Source organism: Pseudorasbora parva, chromosome 22 (assembly GCF_024679245.1).
Source record: "Pseudorasbora parva isolate DD20220531a chromosome 22, ASM2467924v1, whole genome shotgun sequence".
NCBI lineage: Eukaryota > Metazoa > Chordata > Actinopteri > Cypriniformes > Gobionidae > Pseudorasbora > Pseudorasbora parva.
The window spans coordinates 25,680,859-25,696,662 of record NC_090193.1 but is presented as its reverse complement, the minus strand read 5'-3'; the positions used below and the strand labels follow the sequence as shown (position 1 = coordinate 25,696,662).

At 36.5% G+C, this 15,804-nt stretch overlaps 2 protein-coding genes across 3 annotated transcripts; both read right to left on the bottom strand.

Moving 5' to 3' along the window:
• Positions 1-249: 249 nt before the first annotated feature.
• Positions 250-7,412, bottom strand: cyb5r1 (cytochrome b5 reductase 1). The gene is made up of 9 exons (XM_067430973.1): positions 7,264-7,412; positions 6,660-6,806; positions 6,487-6,559; positions 4,767-4,873; positions 4,557-4,686; positions 4,381-4,464; positions 4,218-4,303; positions 3,446-3,545; positions 250-1,936 (listed from the first exon to the last, which is right to left on the bottom strand). Exons 1-9 carry the CDS (start codon positions 7,276-7,278, stop codon positions 1,764-1,766), a joined length of 915 nt encoding a protein of 304 aa, XP_067287074.1. The 5' UTR covers positions 7,279-7,412; the 3' UTR covers positions 250-1,763.
• A 220-nt stretch (positions 7,413-7,632) lies between these two features.
• On the bottom strand, positions 7,633-15,311 carry rnpep (arginyl aminopeptidase (aminopeptidase B)). 2 transcript variants are annotated; one of them, XM_067430972.1, is made up of 11 exons: positions 14,824-15,311; positions 13,614-13,754; positions 12,666-12,817; positions 12,269-12,385; positions 11,662-11,897; positions 10,358-10,471; positions 10,104-10,216; positions 9,282-9,390; positions 8,931-9,155; positions 8,708-8,850; positions 7,633-8,583 (listed from the first exon to the last, which is right to left on the bottom strand). In XM_067430972.1, exons 1-11 carry the CDS (start codon positions 15,199-15,201, stop codon positions 8,437-8,439), a joined length of 1,875 nt encoding a protein of 624 aa, XP_067287073.1. In that variant the 5' UTR covers positions 15,202-15,311; the 3' UTR covers positions 7,633-8,436. The 2 variants fall into 2 exon arrangements, with proteins under 2 accessions (XP_067287073.1, XP_067287072.1); XM_067430971.1 differs by lacking the exon at positions 13,614-13,754 and adding an exon at positions 13,438-13,578 and having other exon boundaries at positions 14,824-15,310.
• Positions 15,312-15,804: the final 493 nt, after the last annotated feature.

Sequence of the window (15,804 nt, the reverse complement as noted above, 5' to 3'; positions counted from 1 at the left end):
AGCACTGCAGCATGTGTGTGTGATGGTCACATTAATCCGGCACGTGATAGTAGCATTTAGGAAGATAAAAACGGAGATGGGAATATTTTTTGTTAAACCATCTGGCCTTGGCCTCATCTCCTATAATCCCCAATCCTCATCAGTCTTTATAATCTCAGTCAATGCCAAAGTGAGCATCCCACAACCAAAACATAAATACAATCCTCAGATTTGGCCATGTAATGTTGAGTGGAAAACAATTAAAAACAATTGTGCCAGTGAAAACACTTTAATAAGCATTTCTTAGTTGCTTTCCTTTATATAAAACAATTGCATTGCTTTTAAAATCCAAACAAGGTTAACAAATAAATATTTGGAGTGCAGCATGCATAGAAAAATACTCCAGTGAAAGCAAATGCATCTCAACAATGTACACATAACACCAAATATGAATACTAGCCAAGTCACATATAGGCACATGAATATAATAGTCAGCATTTAATTCAGCAAGCAGGTGTCTTAACACACCGGTGCCTTTTCAAGTGCGTTAGATTTGGGCTTTTTTGTTGTAGTTTAGGAATCTTATCGTGAGCTTTTAAAGCACATCAAACCACAATGGTGAATATAAAGCCTGAGGAGACAGCAGTTTGTTGTATCCTGTTACATAATTAAAGGCTTTTAATATGAAGAACCAATTACCTTTGAACAGACTAGCATTTAAACATTTAATATGCATTATATACTGTCCATAAAAGGGTTATATAAGATCAGATTTGTAATACATATTTGCTAAAACACAGTTGTGCGCAACTTAGTGTCTTAATCTTTGGAGAGCCCCGCAGCACACCGGTTTCAGAATCCCATCCACAGAACCGGAAGTGAGCGGCACTACCCATACATGTTGTTTTCATGTGGATTTTAATTGGATTGATGTCTATAATATTGACAACAATACTTTTAAATGAAGTTTCAGTTTCAGTTCAGCTTTTCAGTTCATTTCCTTGAACAAGAGAAACATGCATTTAAACTAGTGAGATGTGAACAGAAGCATGAAGGAGAATATGTTGAGTTGTGTGTGTGTGTGTGAGTGATATTTCTGTCATGATACATGTGGTAGTGAGCAAATATTGAATCTGTCTTTCACGTTTTATCCTTAAAGCTTTTTTTGCATTTGTCCAAATACATTATTTGTCTTAATATTAATTAATTATTCATTAATAAAACATATTAATTTCATTTTCAGGGATGAAAACACTGAAATGCCATGATATGGGCTTAAGAGTCACAAGGTTTTGTCTTAAGATAGCTTTTTTTGCATGTTTTTATTAGTTTTAAACCTATTATTTTAGAAATATTTTATATATATCCTATTTGTTTTCTTTCAGAGATATACGTTTCACTTTAAAACCTTGTATTAAATGATTATTTTTATTTGACATTTGAAAAATACAAATGTCACTTTCTCTGTCTATTATTTTCAATCGTAATAAGATTGAATATAGAGTCAAATGGGAAACACTTTATAATATGTTACGAATGTATTAGACCTAATATATGTTTAAAAAAAAAAAAGTTGTAGTATTGTTGAAGTAACAATAAACTGAAGTGTTTTTGTCCATTAACATTTAATCTTATATAAGTCTTATATAGCCCCGCCCCTCACTTCAGGTGGATGGAGTTCTAAAACCGGTGTTCTGAAACTGCTGTGCTGCGGGGCTGCAGCTGGATACTTTTGGATCTTTGGAGTAATTAATGGTCTCGGCCCTGAATCAGCCATGAACGGTCTAATAGACAAAGCGTTGGCTCTGCCGGTAGCCCAGTTTGTCTAAATTGGGATTACAGGCAAACTGGATCATGGGAGGAGGTCCGCACATGAGGATCATTGAGTCATCACTGGGTGGAGGCAGGTGGTCCTGAATCATCTCAGCATTGATGAAGCCCTGACTGTATTCCCAATCTGCAGACAAGTAAATACAGGTACACGTCAAAGGAAGAACATATGCGATAAACAAAAGGGAAAAAAAATAGCCTAAAATATAGCCCATGTTCTTAAAAATGGCACTTTTTGTGTTCATGTTGAATTTCTATGGTTGTTTACATTATAAAACAAATTTAAATTTAAAGTTTTAAAAAAATGTCATGTTGCTTAACCATCAAGTAAAATGTAATATAATCTTTTTAAACACAGAATGCATCTGAGTGTACCATTTTTAACAACAAAAAAGTAAAAATACTAGCCTGGATCCCAGCAGAACTTAGCCCCACCCCCAACATTTTTAGGCCAGGCAGTTCGGTCTGGCCTCGCTATATAGAGTAGTAATTATCTCCGAACAGAAACTGTTCAGACCAATGAAATCATCAGGGCGGGCTTCAGCCGATGACGGAAAGATGATCAACAGTAACATAATCATCACGTCATCAAAGGGGCTTGGATTATACTTGTTCAAATCTTAAACGGAGAGCTTGTTTGTATATGCATTCACCTTCACAATTTCTCTCAAAAATGATGATCATGTTGGGTAAGTACTCTGTGTATCATTAAATTCTTTTATTTTTTTACAACACCGGCAAAGATCGTTTATTCCAGCGTGCGTGCAGACAGGGTTGCCAAGTTTTTACAACAAAACCTGCCAACTACTAGCCCTAAACAATAGCTTCTCGGGAAGTTCTCATGGTGTTTGGGGGGTAAAATGTGTGTTATTTTGGCAAGGTTGCCTGCTAAAATTCACACCCATGGGTCTATATATCACATTATAGTCGCTTCAACCCGCGGACTTAGAAAACAACAACCCGCGGAAAAAAACACGGACTTGGCAACACAGTGCAGTTGAGCTCTGTTGACGTCGCTTCGTTGCTCTGATTGGTTGTAGGTCTATCCAATTGAGGTTTTTCCTGGTTCGGTTGAAACACGCCTCATAATCACAGCCCAGTGGAGCAGTTTCAGACTCATATTCTGACTAGAATTGAGTATGACCACGTCAGGCTAGATTCAAGTCATTGTATGTATAAATTGAATTTGTAAATATCAAATCATGTCACTGACCCAAATACTGTACACTACTGTTCAAAAGTCAGTAAGATATTTTTTAAAAGAAATTAACTTTTATTCAGAAAGGATGCGTTAAAACTGATCAAAATTGACAGCAAATACATTTATAATATTACAAAAGACGACCATTTTAAATAAATTCTGTTCTTTTGAAGTATTCTGGGGGCAGTATAATAACTTAAATATTAAGCAGCACAACTGTTTAACATTGATCATTTTTTAAAAACAAAGAGATTAAAGTCATATTTATAATAATATTTATTTTTTTATTAATATAAATAAGATTTCATAATATTACTGTTTTACTGTATTTTTAATCAAATAATCCCAGCTCTTCCAAAAACATGGGGAAAAACATTTGAAAGGTAGTGTAAATCACGCTTTACAATCTTGTAGCATATGTATAACGTTTTATACCTGCAGGAGCTCTGTCCACCGTGAACCACAGTTTGAAGCGATCCGGATGCCTCGCTTGAATCTCCTCCAGGTCATCCTTCAGCAGAATGTCCTTCTCAGTCTGGAAGGCAGATGAGAGAGTTAAACCGATTCTGATCATACTTGCTAAGCAGCAGTTTAATCTCTTTAAACATGATTTTGCTGTAATATTTTTTACAAACAAAACATTCCATCATACTCTTAAAGATATAGTTTGTATACAGGACCGAGTGTTGTGGACCTGAGCACAGCTGCTGGAGCGATTGTTAAACAAATACCCGCCTCGCGAATACCGGGACTTTTATTATGAAGGGACGGGAGACAGTCGCCAGGCGCCTGCACTGATCCGCTCTTCTGGTTATGATTTTGAGGTAATGGAGCTCTGTTTATCATATTAGATACATTTAAGTGTGTTTAAAACGATGTTATGACGTTACTCCGTGCGTTCACTTGTTCATACTGCTAAGAGTAAAGCGCTCCTGCCAAATAAAAGCCGAAACCGAGGGTAGCGCAGATATGACGCAATTGACAGGCGACTCTGTCAAATGCAATGCTGAAACGTCCCTGTCCTTAGTTAAAATAGCAATTTTCTCACAATTTACAAATAGTTGGAAACATCTGGGATATTGTAAGAACTCAACTGAACAAAATATATAACACTGGCCTAGTGTTTTTTGGATAATTTACTGCAAAAATACTACGTAGTGCACCTTTAAGTGCACCTTTAATTATATCATTTTAATAGAACACCAACCTGGTTGGCAAACAGCAGGCTGCATGTAGTTGTGTCACTTGGGTTCTTGATGATGTCACGAATCAGCTGCAACATTGGCGTAATGCCTACCCAAGGAGGAGGACAAATGATTTTAGTCATCACACGGATGTTATGACTAGAAATGAGGAGAAAGACAATGTACCTGTTCCTCCAGCTATAAGACCCAGCGTTTGTACAGTCTTGATCTCGGCAGGGGCCTTCTTATCGGCCTGTATAGCGAACTGACCTGTTGGGTAGAGATGTAGGTGTAAGGTGTGACTGTGTAAATACATCCATCTAATTTCAGGTCAAATATTTATAGTAAATTTTCTGTCACACCTTCCCCCTTGTACTCCAGCAAACCTCCTGGTCCTCTGAAGTCAATCACATCTCCGATCCTCAAACTCTCCAGGTACTGAGACATCTTTCCCCCTTCAGGGAACTTTGGATGCACATTTCTAAAATAAATCTGCAGAGTAAAATATGTCAGCTCTATAATAATATTTAAAACCCAAAAGGCTTTTTACAAGGAATATAGACAAAGAGAACCTTCACAACTAGGTCAACGAATCCTTTGTCATCATCACTGGATACTGGTGTGTAAGGACGCACAATCAAATTACCATCAATCCTGGCAGAGAGATAAACATGCTTGCCTTGAGGGAGAAAGACAGGGAGAAAGAGTGCTTTACTATTAGTAGTGGATACACACTATAGACCAGTCTGACCAACAAGTTCCTGTTTACACATGGTGAACATCCGCATCAGATGATCGGATCACAAGTGGAGACAAAATAATATTTACATTGAAGGTAGTAATACCTTCAGACCCCTGAAGGTGTGCTGTGGTATCTGGCACCAAGATGTTAGCAGCAGATCCTTTAAGTCATGTAAGTTTCAAGATGGGGCCTCCATGAATCTGACTTGTTTGTTCAGCACATCCCACAGGTGCATGGCTGGATTGAGATCTGGGGAATTTGGAGACCAAGTCACCTAAAACTCTTTGTTGTGCTCAAACCATTCCTGAACCATTTTTGCTTTGTGGCAGGGCGCATTATCCTGCTGAAAGAGGGAATACCGTTTCCATGAAAGATTGTACATGGTCTGCACCCTGACTGGTCTGCGGCTATGCTGCCAAATTCCCCAGATCTCCAAATTCCAATTGAACTCAAGAACTCAATCCAATTAAGCATCTGTGGGATGTGCTGAACAAACAAGTCCGATCCATGGAGGCCCCAACTTACAACTCAAAGGATTAAAAAGATCTTCTGCTAACATCTTGGTGGCAGATATCAACTCACGTTCACCTTCTGCGCACACTGGCGGCATTTATCAGTAAAAACAATAAATATTTCTATTTTATTACATGGCTCTGTGAAATACTTGATTCTGATTGGTCAATCGCGCATTCCAGCGGTATGTTATTCCCAGATAACAACCGCAAAAACTGAATAACACACCATTCATCCGGGTACTACGAGATGAGTTATCTTTACCGGTACTACTTCTATGCTTAACGCTGGCGCCATCTTGTGGCTGTTAAATACTTAACCGCCATGGGTTACAATGAAAGACTTCCGAGGCGGGTTTCCTTTATAAAGTTTTAGATGGATATTTTTCTTACACAAACACATCTTTTCAAATCAGAAGGCCTCTATTAACCCATCAGAGCCGTGTGGAGCACGTTATTTGACGGACAGCTGCATTTTTATGGACTTCAAAAACAGCTACAACTACTGCTTGGACTAACGTTAGCCTGGACTTTTTAAATGCAACTCCGATTGTATTCATCTGAAAGAAGAATGTCATACACCTATGATGAATGAAGGTGGGTAAATCATAGGCTTGGTTTCCTTTTTGGGTGAACTAACTGTTCAGCATTCCCTTTCAGCATTCATTTTCAACATTTAGCATATGGTAAAAACAAATATTCAGCAATAGATAAAGGCTTAAAGCAGTTTGGAACTGTTTTTCTTCGCAGAAGCTTTGAGTAAGAGCTAATAAAATATTTAATCTCAAGACAATATTTTGTATCTAATTTATTTTAGACTAGTAGTTGTGTAAATGTGTAAACATTTATGTGCATGTGTAAACAAGCAGCTTTTAAATCCTACTCTTATTCATCATTTAACACACAAGACAGAGTCTACATGATAGGACAGGTGTGGGATTTCAGCATGCTTCAGACCAAACCCTGCAACCTTTGTATTAGCAGCAGACCTACCGCCCACTCACGGTCAATTCCAGAGTCCTAATAAAGACTACTTACCTACTGGTAATCCCAAAACATGCTCTGGGCTAGGCAGGACGAACCGAAACCTGCGGGTATCATGACTTATGATCTGTAAGAAGAGAGTAAAAAATGTATTTTGTCAACAGAATTTTGTCAGTACCCCATAATATAAATTGTATCCCATGGAAATAAACAGATAGGGCAAATACCTCTTTGTCTACCAGTCTCAATTTGTATTTTTCAGAGGGATCAATCAGGGTAATCTGTGGTTTCCTTTTCCTGTTAAAGTAATAATAACCCAGCAGACCTGCTGTTGAGACTACCACCACTCCAACTGTCACTGCTACTGTTGTGGACTGAAATACAGATTAGTGCATATTTACAAGGTTTAACAAGGTTAAACATAACAGAAAATAAATAATCAGTTATAAATAATAGCTAAAATGCTTTCATTGGCTGATTCACAGTAACGTTACACAGCAGAAGTGTGCAACGTAACGGTTTTAATGCAAATTATAGAATAAACTTGACGTTTCTGCTTTGGTATCCCGTATTTCGAGAAGAACTGTCTGCTGATTCGGTTTCTACTGGACCAAATTGTAATTTAAATGCCAATGACTGAATAGCATATCTTCAATTTTGCGGTATGACTAAGTCAATCTGCTGTGTTGATAAATGAGTAAGCAGTAATGTTATCATGCGAAACAAACTTGGTGGCATTCCAAAGCAGTAACTTAGCACGTATTTCCTCTGAATGATAGTAAATCGCTACAAGCAATATTTAGTGTACTTTTCCAAACCTTTTTGACTTACCATCGCATAACCCATGACCAGTGATCTAACGTTACTTCTACAAGGAGATTGTCAGAATTCAGACTAAACATTCGTCATCGACACACCCATGAATAAGCAGGCAGAGACATCGGTGTTGGAGGCAACCAACGCTGCGCAGTTAATGTGCATAACAAAACGTTTCTTACAACGTATTCCGTTCTGCGCAATCCCATCCTCATTAAAACACCGTCTTCTAATGTCTGGCGCCCCTCTCAGCAGCCGGAAACAAATAAAACCAGATAAAAATAAAAGTAGTCGACCAAGCTCCATCACTTTATATAGAATTAATTAAATGTTTAAAAATTAAGTGTAAATGATTCATGTCCACCCATTTCATTTAGTCTAGAAATGTAATATCTTTAATGTATTCATAAAAATGTAATACAATTTAAATTTTTTAAAAGTGTTAGTACCGGTTATTAGATGCCCAGAAATTCCAGGTACTTTATTCATTCATTCATATACATATATTCACAAATTCAAAAAAAAGTAGAAGCAAGTTCCTGTAGAATTAATTAATAGATTATTTTAATATCACAAATTTAAGATAACTTTTAAGGTTTTAAGACACCTGGGGCCTAATTTATCAACAGTGCATATGCATTAAGCAATCTACATATGTCCTGCATTTCCTTTAATTATAAAACACTAAATTTAATATGTAAGCCTATTTTAATATTTTAAACAGTGCGTAATTTGTGTCAAACCCTATAAGACAGCTTTTACAAAAATTGGATACAATTATTTCCTTAGACCCAACCTACAGTTTCCTTACTGCAATCCTCAACAAGCCGAAATAAAATGGGGCTTTTAATCAACCAACCAATTTAATGATGTACATAGAAAAGTTTTTAATTCTGTCAATGTGCAAATCATTTGTGATGTAAGTTTATTGTTAAAAGTCATTGAACGACTCATTCTGTATTTGTGAAGTTCCTCTTCTTTGCCACAATTGTGGTAAGGAAAACAACACAATCATGTGATTTTTTAAAGGGATGTGTTGTTACCACATATGGATCTTTGGATGTGTTTCCGAATGTTAATGACCGTGAATGTGATTGAGCAAAATATAGAACCCTTTCTTCTCACTGTTGAAAAATTAGGGCCCTGCGGCCTTGCATACATTGCTTTCCCTTGTATATTAGTTTATGCTCACGCTATTATCTTTTTTACGTAATTGCGGACATTGATGTGAAGCTGATTCATTGTCTCTGAAAATATCTCCATTGCCAGAGCCTTTGTCTCTTCTGATCCATTCCAAAGGGCCCGATAAACAGGTAATGTGTACTTCTGTTTCCCCTGTAACCAAAACATGAAAAATCCATCTTTACGAACAAGCTAAATCAATCTCTATCCATATAATTTATCTATTTATTAGTCCGAAGATATAAATGTATTATATATAATACAACTAACAACTAACCTGGCTCGTGAGGAAATTACGAATATGTTGGAATCCTGGTTTATGCTGGTTCTTTGCAACAATTTGGGCCCATCTCAATTTCAGCTCGGCATTGTTGGACTCGGTAATATGCAAGTAGCACTCCTCTAGCTTCTTTATGTTACCTGTTAATATGGGAATACTTATTTATTTTAAAATCTGCTTAAAATACTTAAATTCTCCAAAAACACTGAGTTATTTGCACCATCTGGAAGGGGTGACTTCTCAATGATCTTGTCCAAGAAGTAGACAGTTTGGTAGGTCTTCCATGGTTTTATATCAGTTTGGCTGATGGATTCCAAATCCAGGTTATGGTTAACCCACATTTCAGCTAAGACCTCTGCTGGTTTCATCAGTGTCTGACCAGCAGAGAGATCAGGGACATATGGAGGCCAACCAGGCACATTCAGCCAGCTGTCAAAATCCAGACCTAACAAAACAAATGAGAAGAACAAAGCTGATGACAAAAAGGCCGTCTGCACAAACAGTGTGAATTCAGACTATCCTTTGTGATTTTATAACAAAGAAATGCTACGAATAGTCTTTTTTTCCGCACCTTTAATTTTGTGGACATTCTTCTCTTTCAGGTCTGGGAAATACTCCAGGTAAAACTCCAATGCATCCTCCGCCAACACACTTCTAAACTTGAACTTTTCCACATAAGCCTTGAAGAGACACAAGTGCAGTTTTATCGAATCTACATATTTTCATTCATATGTACTCCTAATCAAATGTTTGGGATCAGTTAGATAAAAAAAAATATTCAGCAAGGATTTGTTAAAAACAAATCTATTAAAAACAAATGCTGTTTTTAGAACGTTGTATAAATCAAAGAATCCAGAAGAAAAAAAACATATGGTTTCTACAAAAATAAAATAAAAATTAAAGCTCCAAATGATTAATTTCTATTGGTAAAAAACTATTAAAACAATTTAATTAAAAGCTGTAATAAAATATTAGATGATAAACTTCAACAAAATTAAAATTAAAAATTACTTCCTTGTTGAACTGGTAATAAATAAAAATAAAAAATAAAAAAATATAAATATTTAAAAAAAAAGACTAAAATTAAACTTAAAAGCTGAAAATATAAAAATAAAAGCTAAGAATAAATTCCAATTAAAATTCTAAAACATTCAAAGACTGGAATAATGGTCGCTGAATTATAAAAAATGTTTTAAAAATAAATTGTAGTAATATTTCATAATAATTGTTTTTACTGTATTCTCATTCCAAACAATTTCCTTAAGTCCTTGGTGAACATAAGAGACTTAACATTCAACATCTTACTAAGCCTAAACTTTCAAACAGTAATACATATTATTTATTATTATTTATTTAATAAGAACAGTTTGTGTAGGCTTATTGTTCCGGTAACCTTGAGGAATGCATCAAAGCGTGACTGATCTCCTGTGAGGTGGGCCAGGTAGGAAACAAAGCAGAAGCCTTTCTCATAGGGCGTTTCATTATAGGTATCATCAGGATCGACACCTGCGTAGAAAAGACACAGAGGCAGTTATAGCCAATTCTTCACAATTTGCTACAAATAATGACCGAGTAGTATGAGACTGCTATCCTTATCCAGCTTACGTCAAATTAAATAGACAATAAACTAGTGGTGACCTACAATACCTGGTTCGATCTTAACCCGTAGTTTATTGAGAGGATGGTCTTCTCCAGTGTTGTCCATGTGCTGACGGAGAAGAGCTTTACCAGTTGCTGCCTCCAGACATGTATAAGCCTCTCCTGCAAATTAAATCGCACCTTTAAAAGGTAGAGGTGGGAGGGGCTAATTCTATTTCATGCAGACTTATTTACACGGTTAAAGAGTTGGATTTTCATGCTAAACATGGCCGAAATTTCACAAAAGGAGTTGGATGTATGACTGACTCCTTCAGGAGTCAAACAAGTTTCAGAAAGTTTTTTTCAGAATATGGCCCTTTATGAGGTCACAAAAGGTGGAATTCCTTGTATGGACACTTCTCCTGGATTTGCGCACATCAACCAGAGCGAGAGAAAGAGCGTCAACAGCAAGCTTTGTTTTGGGTTACGGGAGGCATCGCCAGCGGTGTCATTTTGTTTTTAGACCACAAAATCAACAATGTCACTAAAGAAGTGTGTTTCTGGTTGTGAGGGAAAGATAACCTTGTTCAGCTTTCCAAAGAACTCATCATCAGCATCAAATGTCTGTTTTGTGCAGTTCTGTTTGTCTGCAGTGTGTGTGCTCAAGATTCTGTAGCTACGCCTACAGCACACCTTCAGGAGTTTGGCTAGGAGGTACAGCATATCTGTCTTTTATAAATATGATAAAACTAGACTCATCTGAGATATGAAGGATGCAATCATGGGCGTCGGAAGCAAATAAAAAGTCCTCTCTCTTTTTTTCCTGGAGTAATGTTAGATGCAATTTACATTAAATACAAATATACCGCCGTTTACTAAACGACTGATTGGGCCAGACAAAATTACGAAAATCACTGAGTTATTTACTGTGGCTATAGTGTAGGGGTAAGACGCATGTCATCAAGTTTTGATGCAAATCGATCCGAGGTTCGAATTCAACTTTTGCCGAACTCGCTCTACTCCCTTTTCCCATCACATATCAGATCGGAAAGGCATTTATTTTCAATAAAAATTGAGAAAATATTAGAAAAGTGGAAATAAAGCATATAACGTGTTTAATAATACGTGTTTCTCGGTTAGTGGTAGGTAAACAATAAAATAAAAGTGAGTGGGTCCAATATCATTGGTCGTAAAAAGTGGGTGGGTCTTGTCCCACCCACACACAATGGTTCCAATGCCCATGGGTGCAATACTACTCTATAGATACTCAAGATTAACATGAGATTGGCAAAAACATTCTGTGTTATACCCCCTTTAATAAACCCTTTATTAGTGAAACACTTAAATTAAGGGTCAGATAATGTAAAACATACCATACAGCTCCCTGCAAACTCTGCGTTGAGCATACATCGTGAAGCCCTCGTTCAGCCAGAAATCCCCCCAGGTAGCATTGGTGACGAGGTTTCCAAACCAGCTGTGGCAGATCTCGTGTACAATGACATCAGCAAGAGAGCGATCACCGGCCAGCAGACAGGGTGTGACAAAGGTCAGGCAGGGGTTCTCCATCCCACCGAAAGGGAAGGATGGAGGCATGAACAGCACATCATATCTAGACAAATGCACCAAATAAAGACACACATCTATTGTAATCTAGTTTACTGGTTATAAACAGATTGTATAAAGCCACTTTAGATCAATCAGAATAGAGTGGTGTAGGGATGACGTACCTTTGTAGACCAAAACAAGGAAATGAGTTAGCATTGTTAGCTTTGCAATATTTTTTTTATGGGTTTTTGGTTAAATGCTTGAAATAAGGTCTGTGGGGAACACAAACTCAAGATATGTTTTAATAATAATCCAAATGCCAATTTAAAAATGTGATGAATTTTTTTTTAGGGTGATGCTAACTTGGGTTGGCATACAAAAATACGTCATCCCTGCACCACTTGCTAGGAAAGATTTCAAAAAAGCATCTCCCACCTTCCCCAAACATAGGGTCCAAACAGTTTCTCTCCCACAGACAGGAACTCTTCGATCACATTATCATACTCTTGCTTGGCTGCCTGCAGTAAACAAGGCTCGGTCCAAACACGTGTCCTGAAAATGGTGTTAAAATTCAGAAATGTTTATTATAACAATAATTATTACTTAAATGTTTATAATTTAATCTACTTATATTGTTAGTAAAGAATGTTTGCACCAAAATTTACATTTAGTTTTCCATGAACATTTTCAACAACTGAAGCTTTGTTTCAATAAATGATTTTTGGGTGAGAAAGTTACAGTGTTTTTAAAGCACAATGAACTCTTAACTCAGAAGAGCAATAAGGACGTTATTCCTTGTGATGACCCCTATGTGATTTGGTATGTTTTTTACCTGGGTCCCACCTCAGCAGACTGCAGGTCCCCTACTGCCAGTGCTACCAGGTAAGAGGGAATGGGATGCTCCATGGTGAACAGGAAAGATCTGTCTGCTTTCCTTTGCTCCCATTTACTAGCGCTCATAACTGCTGTGAAGCCATCAGGAACCTGATAAGAAGAGGGAGGACCATCAAAGTAAGGAACTATTGTGTTTATGAGTTCAAAGAGCAATGATAAGAAATAAACTCTGAGCCTTATCATACAGGCTAGAGAAAACCCAGATCTCATCATTCATGTGCTACAATCCAAGATAACTTAATATATTTTAAATATAGTAAAATGCATTTATTTGATGGGAAAGCATCATTAATCAAGTCTTAAGTCACATGATCCTATAGATATAATTCTAATATGCTGATTTAATGCTCCATTTTCTTTCTTTCTTATTGTTAAACATATTAAGCAGCACAACTGTTTTAGTGGAAACCATACCCCCCCCCCCGGATTATTTTATGAATATAAAGTTCAAAAGAACAGCATTTATTTGCATAATAAGTATTTTATAACATTCTAAATGTTTCACTCATGATCAACTTGTGCATCCCTGCTGAATAAAACTAATCATTTCTATAAAAAAAAAAGAAAGAACCGTGATCAATGCAATTCAAGTGATGTCCTCCTAGTCCTAACTGATCCATTTTTTTCCTAATTGGCTTACGTTACATATTCACATCTATATGCCCATTTTCTCTTTATACCTGTAAATTCGACCGGCCCAATTGCCTCACCTGAACTGCTGCCGAGTAGGTGCTCTTGACTGCTGGAGTATCAAAGCAAGGGAAGAAGGAGCGGTTGAGAACAGCCTGGCCTTGAGTAAAAACATAAGGCTTGAGCTTCCCTGCTGTCTGCTCTGGTTCCAGCCAACACACCTAAAAGAAGATACATGAGTTTGTTGAAAGATTACCTGCACAACAGCCGAGTAAGTGCTCTTTGTCATGGGCGTATGGAAGCCAGGAAACAGGCTGCGGTTCAGGACAGGGAACCCAGATGTGTACAAGAATGGAAGTGTCTTCTCAGCCGTCTGCACTGGGTCCAACCATGACATCTACAGAGAAGTATGGAAGCTTGTTTCCGCCACGGAGTAAAAAACTATTACCGTAATAACTTTTTATTTCACAATTCAGAATGGCGAGTAAATAAAAACTTTTCTTGTAAAATGGTTTTATATCACAATTCTAACTTTTTTAGAATTGTAAGATATAACTTTGCAATTTAAAAAGGAAATTGCAACTTTCTTCCCCATACAAATCACAATTCAGACTTTTTTCCTCAGATTTGTGAGATATAAACAGAATTGCGAGAGTTCAGAATTGTGGGATATAAACTTGCAATTAAAAAAAAAAAGTAATTGTGCCTTTTAATCTCAATTCTGACCTTTTTTCGTGCAATTGTGAGTTTATATATCACAATTCTGAGAATAAAACGTCAGACTAGCGATATATAAAACTTACAATAATGAGTTTTTCCTTACAATTGTAACTCCCAATTTAAGTCAGAAGAGTGTTCTCGCAGTCACGAGTTTATCTCACAATTTTTTTTTCTTCTCAGGATTGTATGATATTTAAACTCAGAATTGTGAGATATAAACATGCAGTTGTTTTTTTTTTTAAATTGCAAGTTTATATCTCAGTCACAAGTATAGGCTATAAATACATATAAACAAATAATCTCAAAAATTATATCTTTTTTAAATGTCCTCACAATTTCAAGTTTATAACTTGCAATTCAAAATTTTCTCAGAATTTTCTGAAAAATTTAGAGTTGAGAGTTATAAATTCAGAATTGCAAGATAAAAAGTGGCAATTACTTTTCTTTCTATTTTTTTTATTCCGTAGAGGAAACAAGCCACTATCTTTTTTTGCTATCACTATCACTACTTTCTTGCTTGTACAATAAATGTATTACATTTTCCATCTGAAGGCCTAAATGATAAGTCTGGAAGACTGCAATGAGAATAGGTTCAGAAAGAGAAACCAAAGTATTCTTCCTTCTAGGTCTCATGACAAGTGCACAAGTTTCAGTTTCTATCATGAAGCTCAGCTAAGGCTGCGTGAAGTGTTAAAATGGAAACAAAAAACAAAACAAAAATATTTAAAGCAGTTTTCCTTGCTTACCCCTGGTCCGTCAGAAGCTGTATATTTGATTGCAAGCTGAAATTTGTCCTCTGAGTTGAAAGGCGAGGAAAACTTCACGACGAGTGTGGTTCCATAATTGGTGAAGTCCCGAATCAGAAATTCTGTTCTGGTCCAATCACGTTCATTACGGCTGAATGTGATTTCATGCACGGACAGAGTTGGATGAATATCTAGCTGTAACTCGCTCTGGCTATCCTGAATGCATTGTAGCTGTAATGTTTCGGTGCCTGATATGGCTTTCTGTTCGAAATCCACTTTAAGATCAAGATGAAAATGATCTATTTTAAACTGACGGAAACTGGAAGAGGTAGCGACGTCTTCAGCTTTGTCTGAATATAGCGTAAATGTTTTATCCATTGTACTATTGGCACAAATGTACAACAATAGATCTAACAGGCTACAGCAACGCCGGGGTTCTGATTACCGCAATCTTCACTACGAAATGACAAGTGAACCGTGGTAAAACAATTCACTCGCTGGAAGACTGATCGGTATAACATGTGGACTGGATTTACGCAGCACTTGCATGCGTTATTACTGCGCACTGTTGTTTGTCATGAAGATATGGCAGGTGGCCAATGGTGACCAATCTCTCATTCATGAGAAAATAAAATTATAATGTAACAGTTTTCTCAAAATGTAATAAACTCTTGAGCTTACCATGTAATACCATTTTTATATTATGAGAAATGTATTAAACTCACCGAAACATATTTTCAGTATTAAAATTAAAATAGCTTTAAAAAAAAAAGTATTCTTTGAGATTATTACAGTCATGATTTGGATTTTTTAAAATCAACATTCAGACGTCAGAATTGACAAAAAAGGGAAATTATGAGATAAAAAGTCAGAATCATACAGTACAGTTTTAAAAATCAAAATTCAGTCTAAAACTGCGAAATGCAACATATTTAAATATGCATGCTATTAATAATAAAAATAATAATTATAATAATAAAG

What these genes read in the sequence shown, in the direction of transcription:
- cyb5r1 (XM_067430973.1), bottom strand. An exon ending in GCCTGCTGTTTGCCAACCAG is followed by an intron (nt 3,546 to 4,217) that starts GTTGGTGTTCTA and finishes TCTGCCTTCCAG; the next exon opens with ACTGAGAAGGACATTCTGCT. An exon ending in GGTGGACAGAGCTCCTGCAG is followed by an intron (nt 1,937 to 3,445) that starts GTATAAAACGTT and finishes ACTTGTCTGCAG; the next exon opens with ATTGGGAATACAGTCAGGGC.
- rnpep (XM_067430972.1), bottom strand. Translation starts at nt 15,201, where the DNA reads ATGGATAAAACATTTACGCTATATTCAGACAAAGCTGAAGACGTCGCT. An exon ending in GAAGTCACCCCTTCCAGATG is followed by an intron (nt 8,851 to 8,930) that starts GTGCAAATAACT and finishes CCATATTAACAG; the next exon opens with GTAACATAAAGAAGCTAGAG. An exon ending in GTAATTTCCTCACGAGCCAG is followed by an intron (nt 8,584 to 8,707) that starts GTTAGTTGTTAG and finishes TTTTGGTTACAG; the next exon opens with GGGAAACAGAAGTACACATT.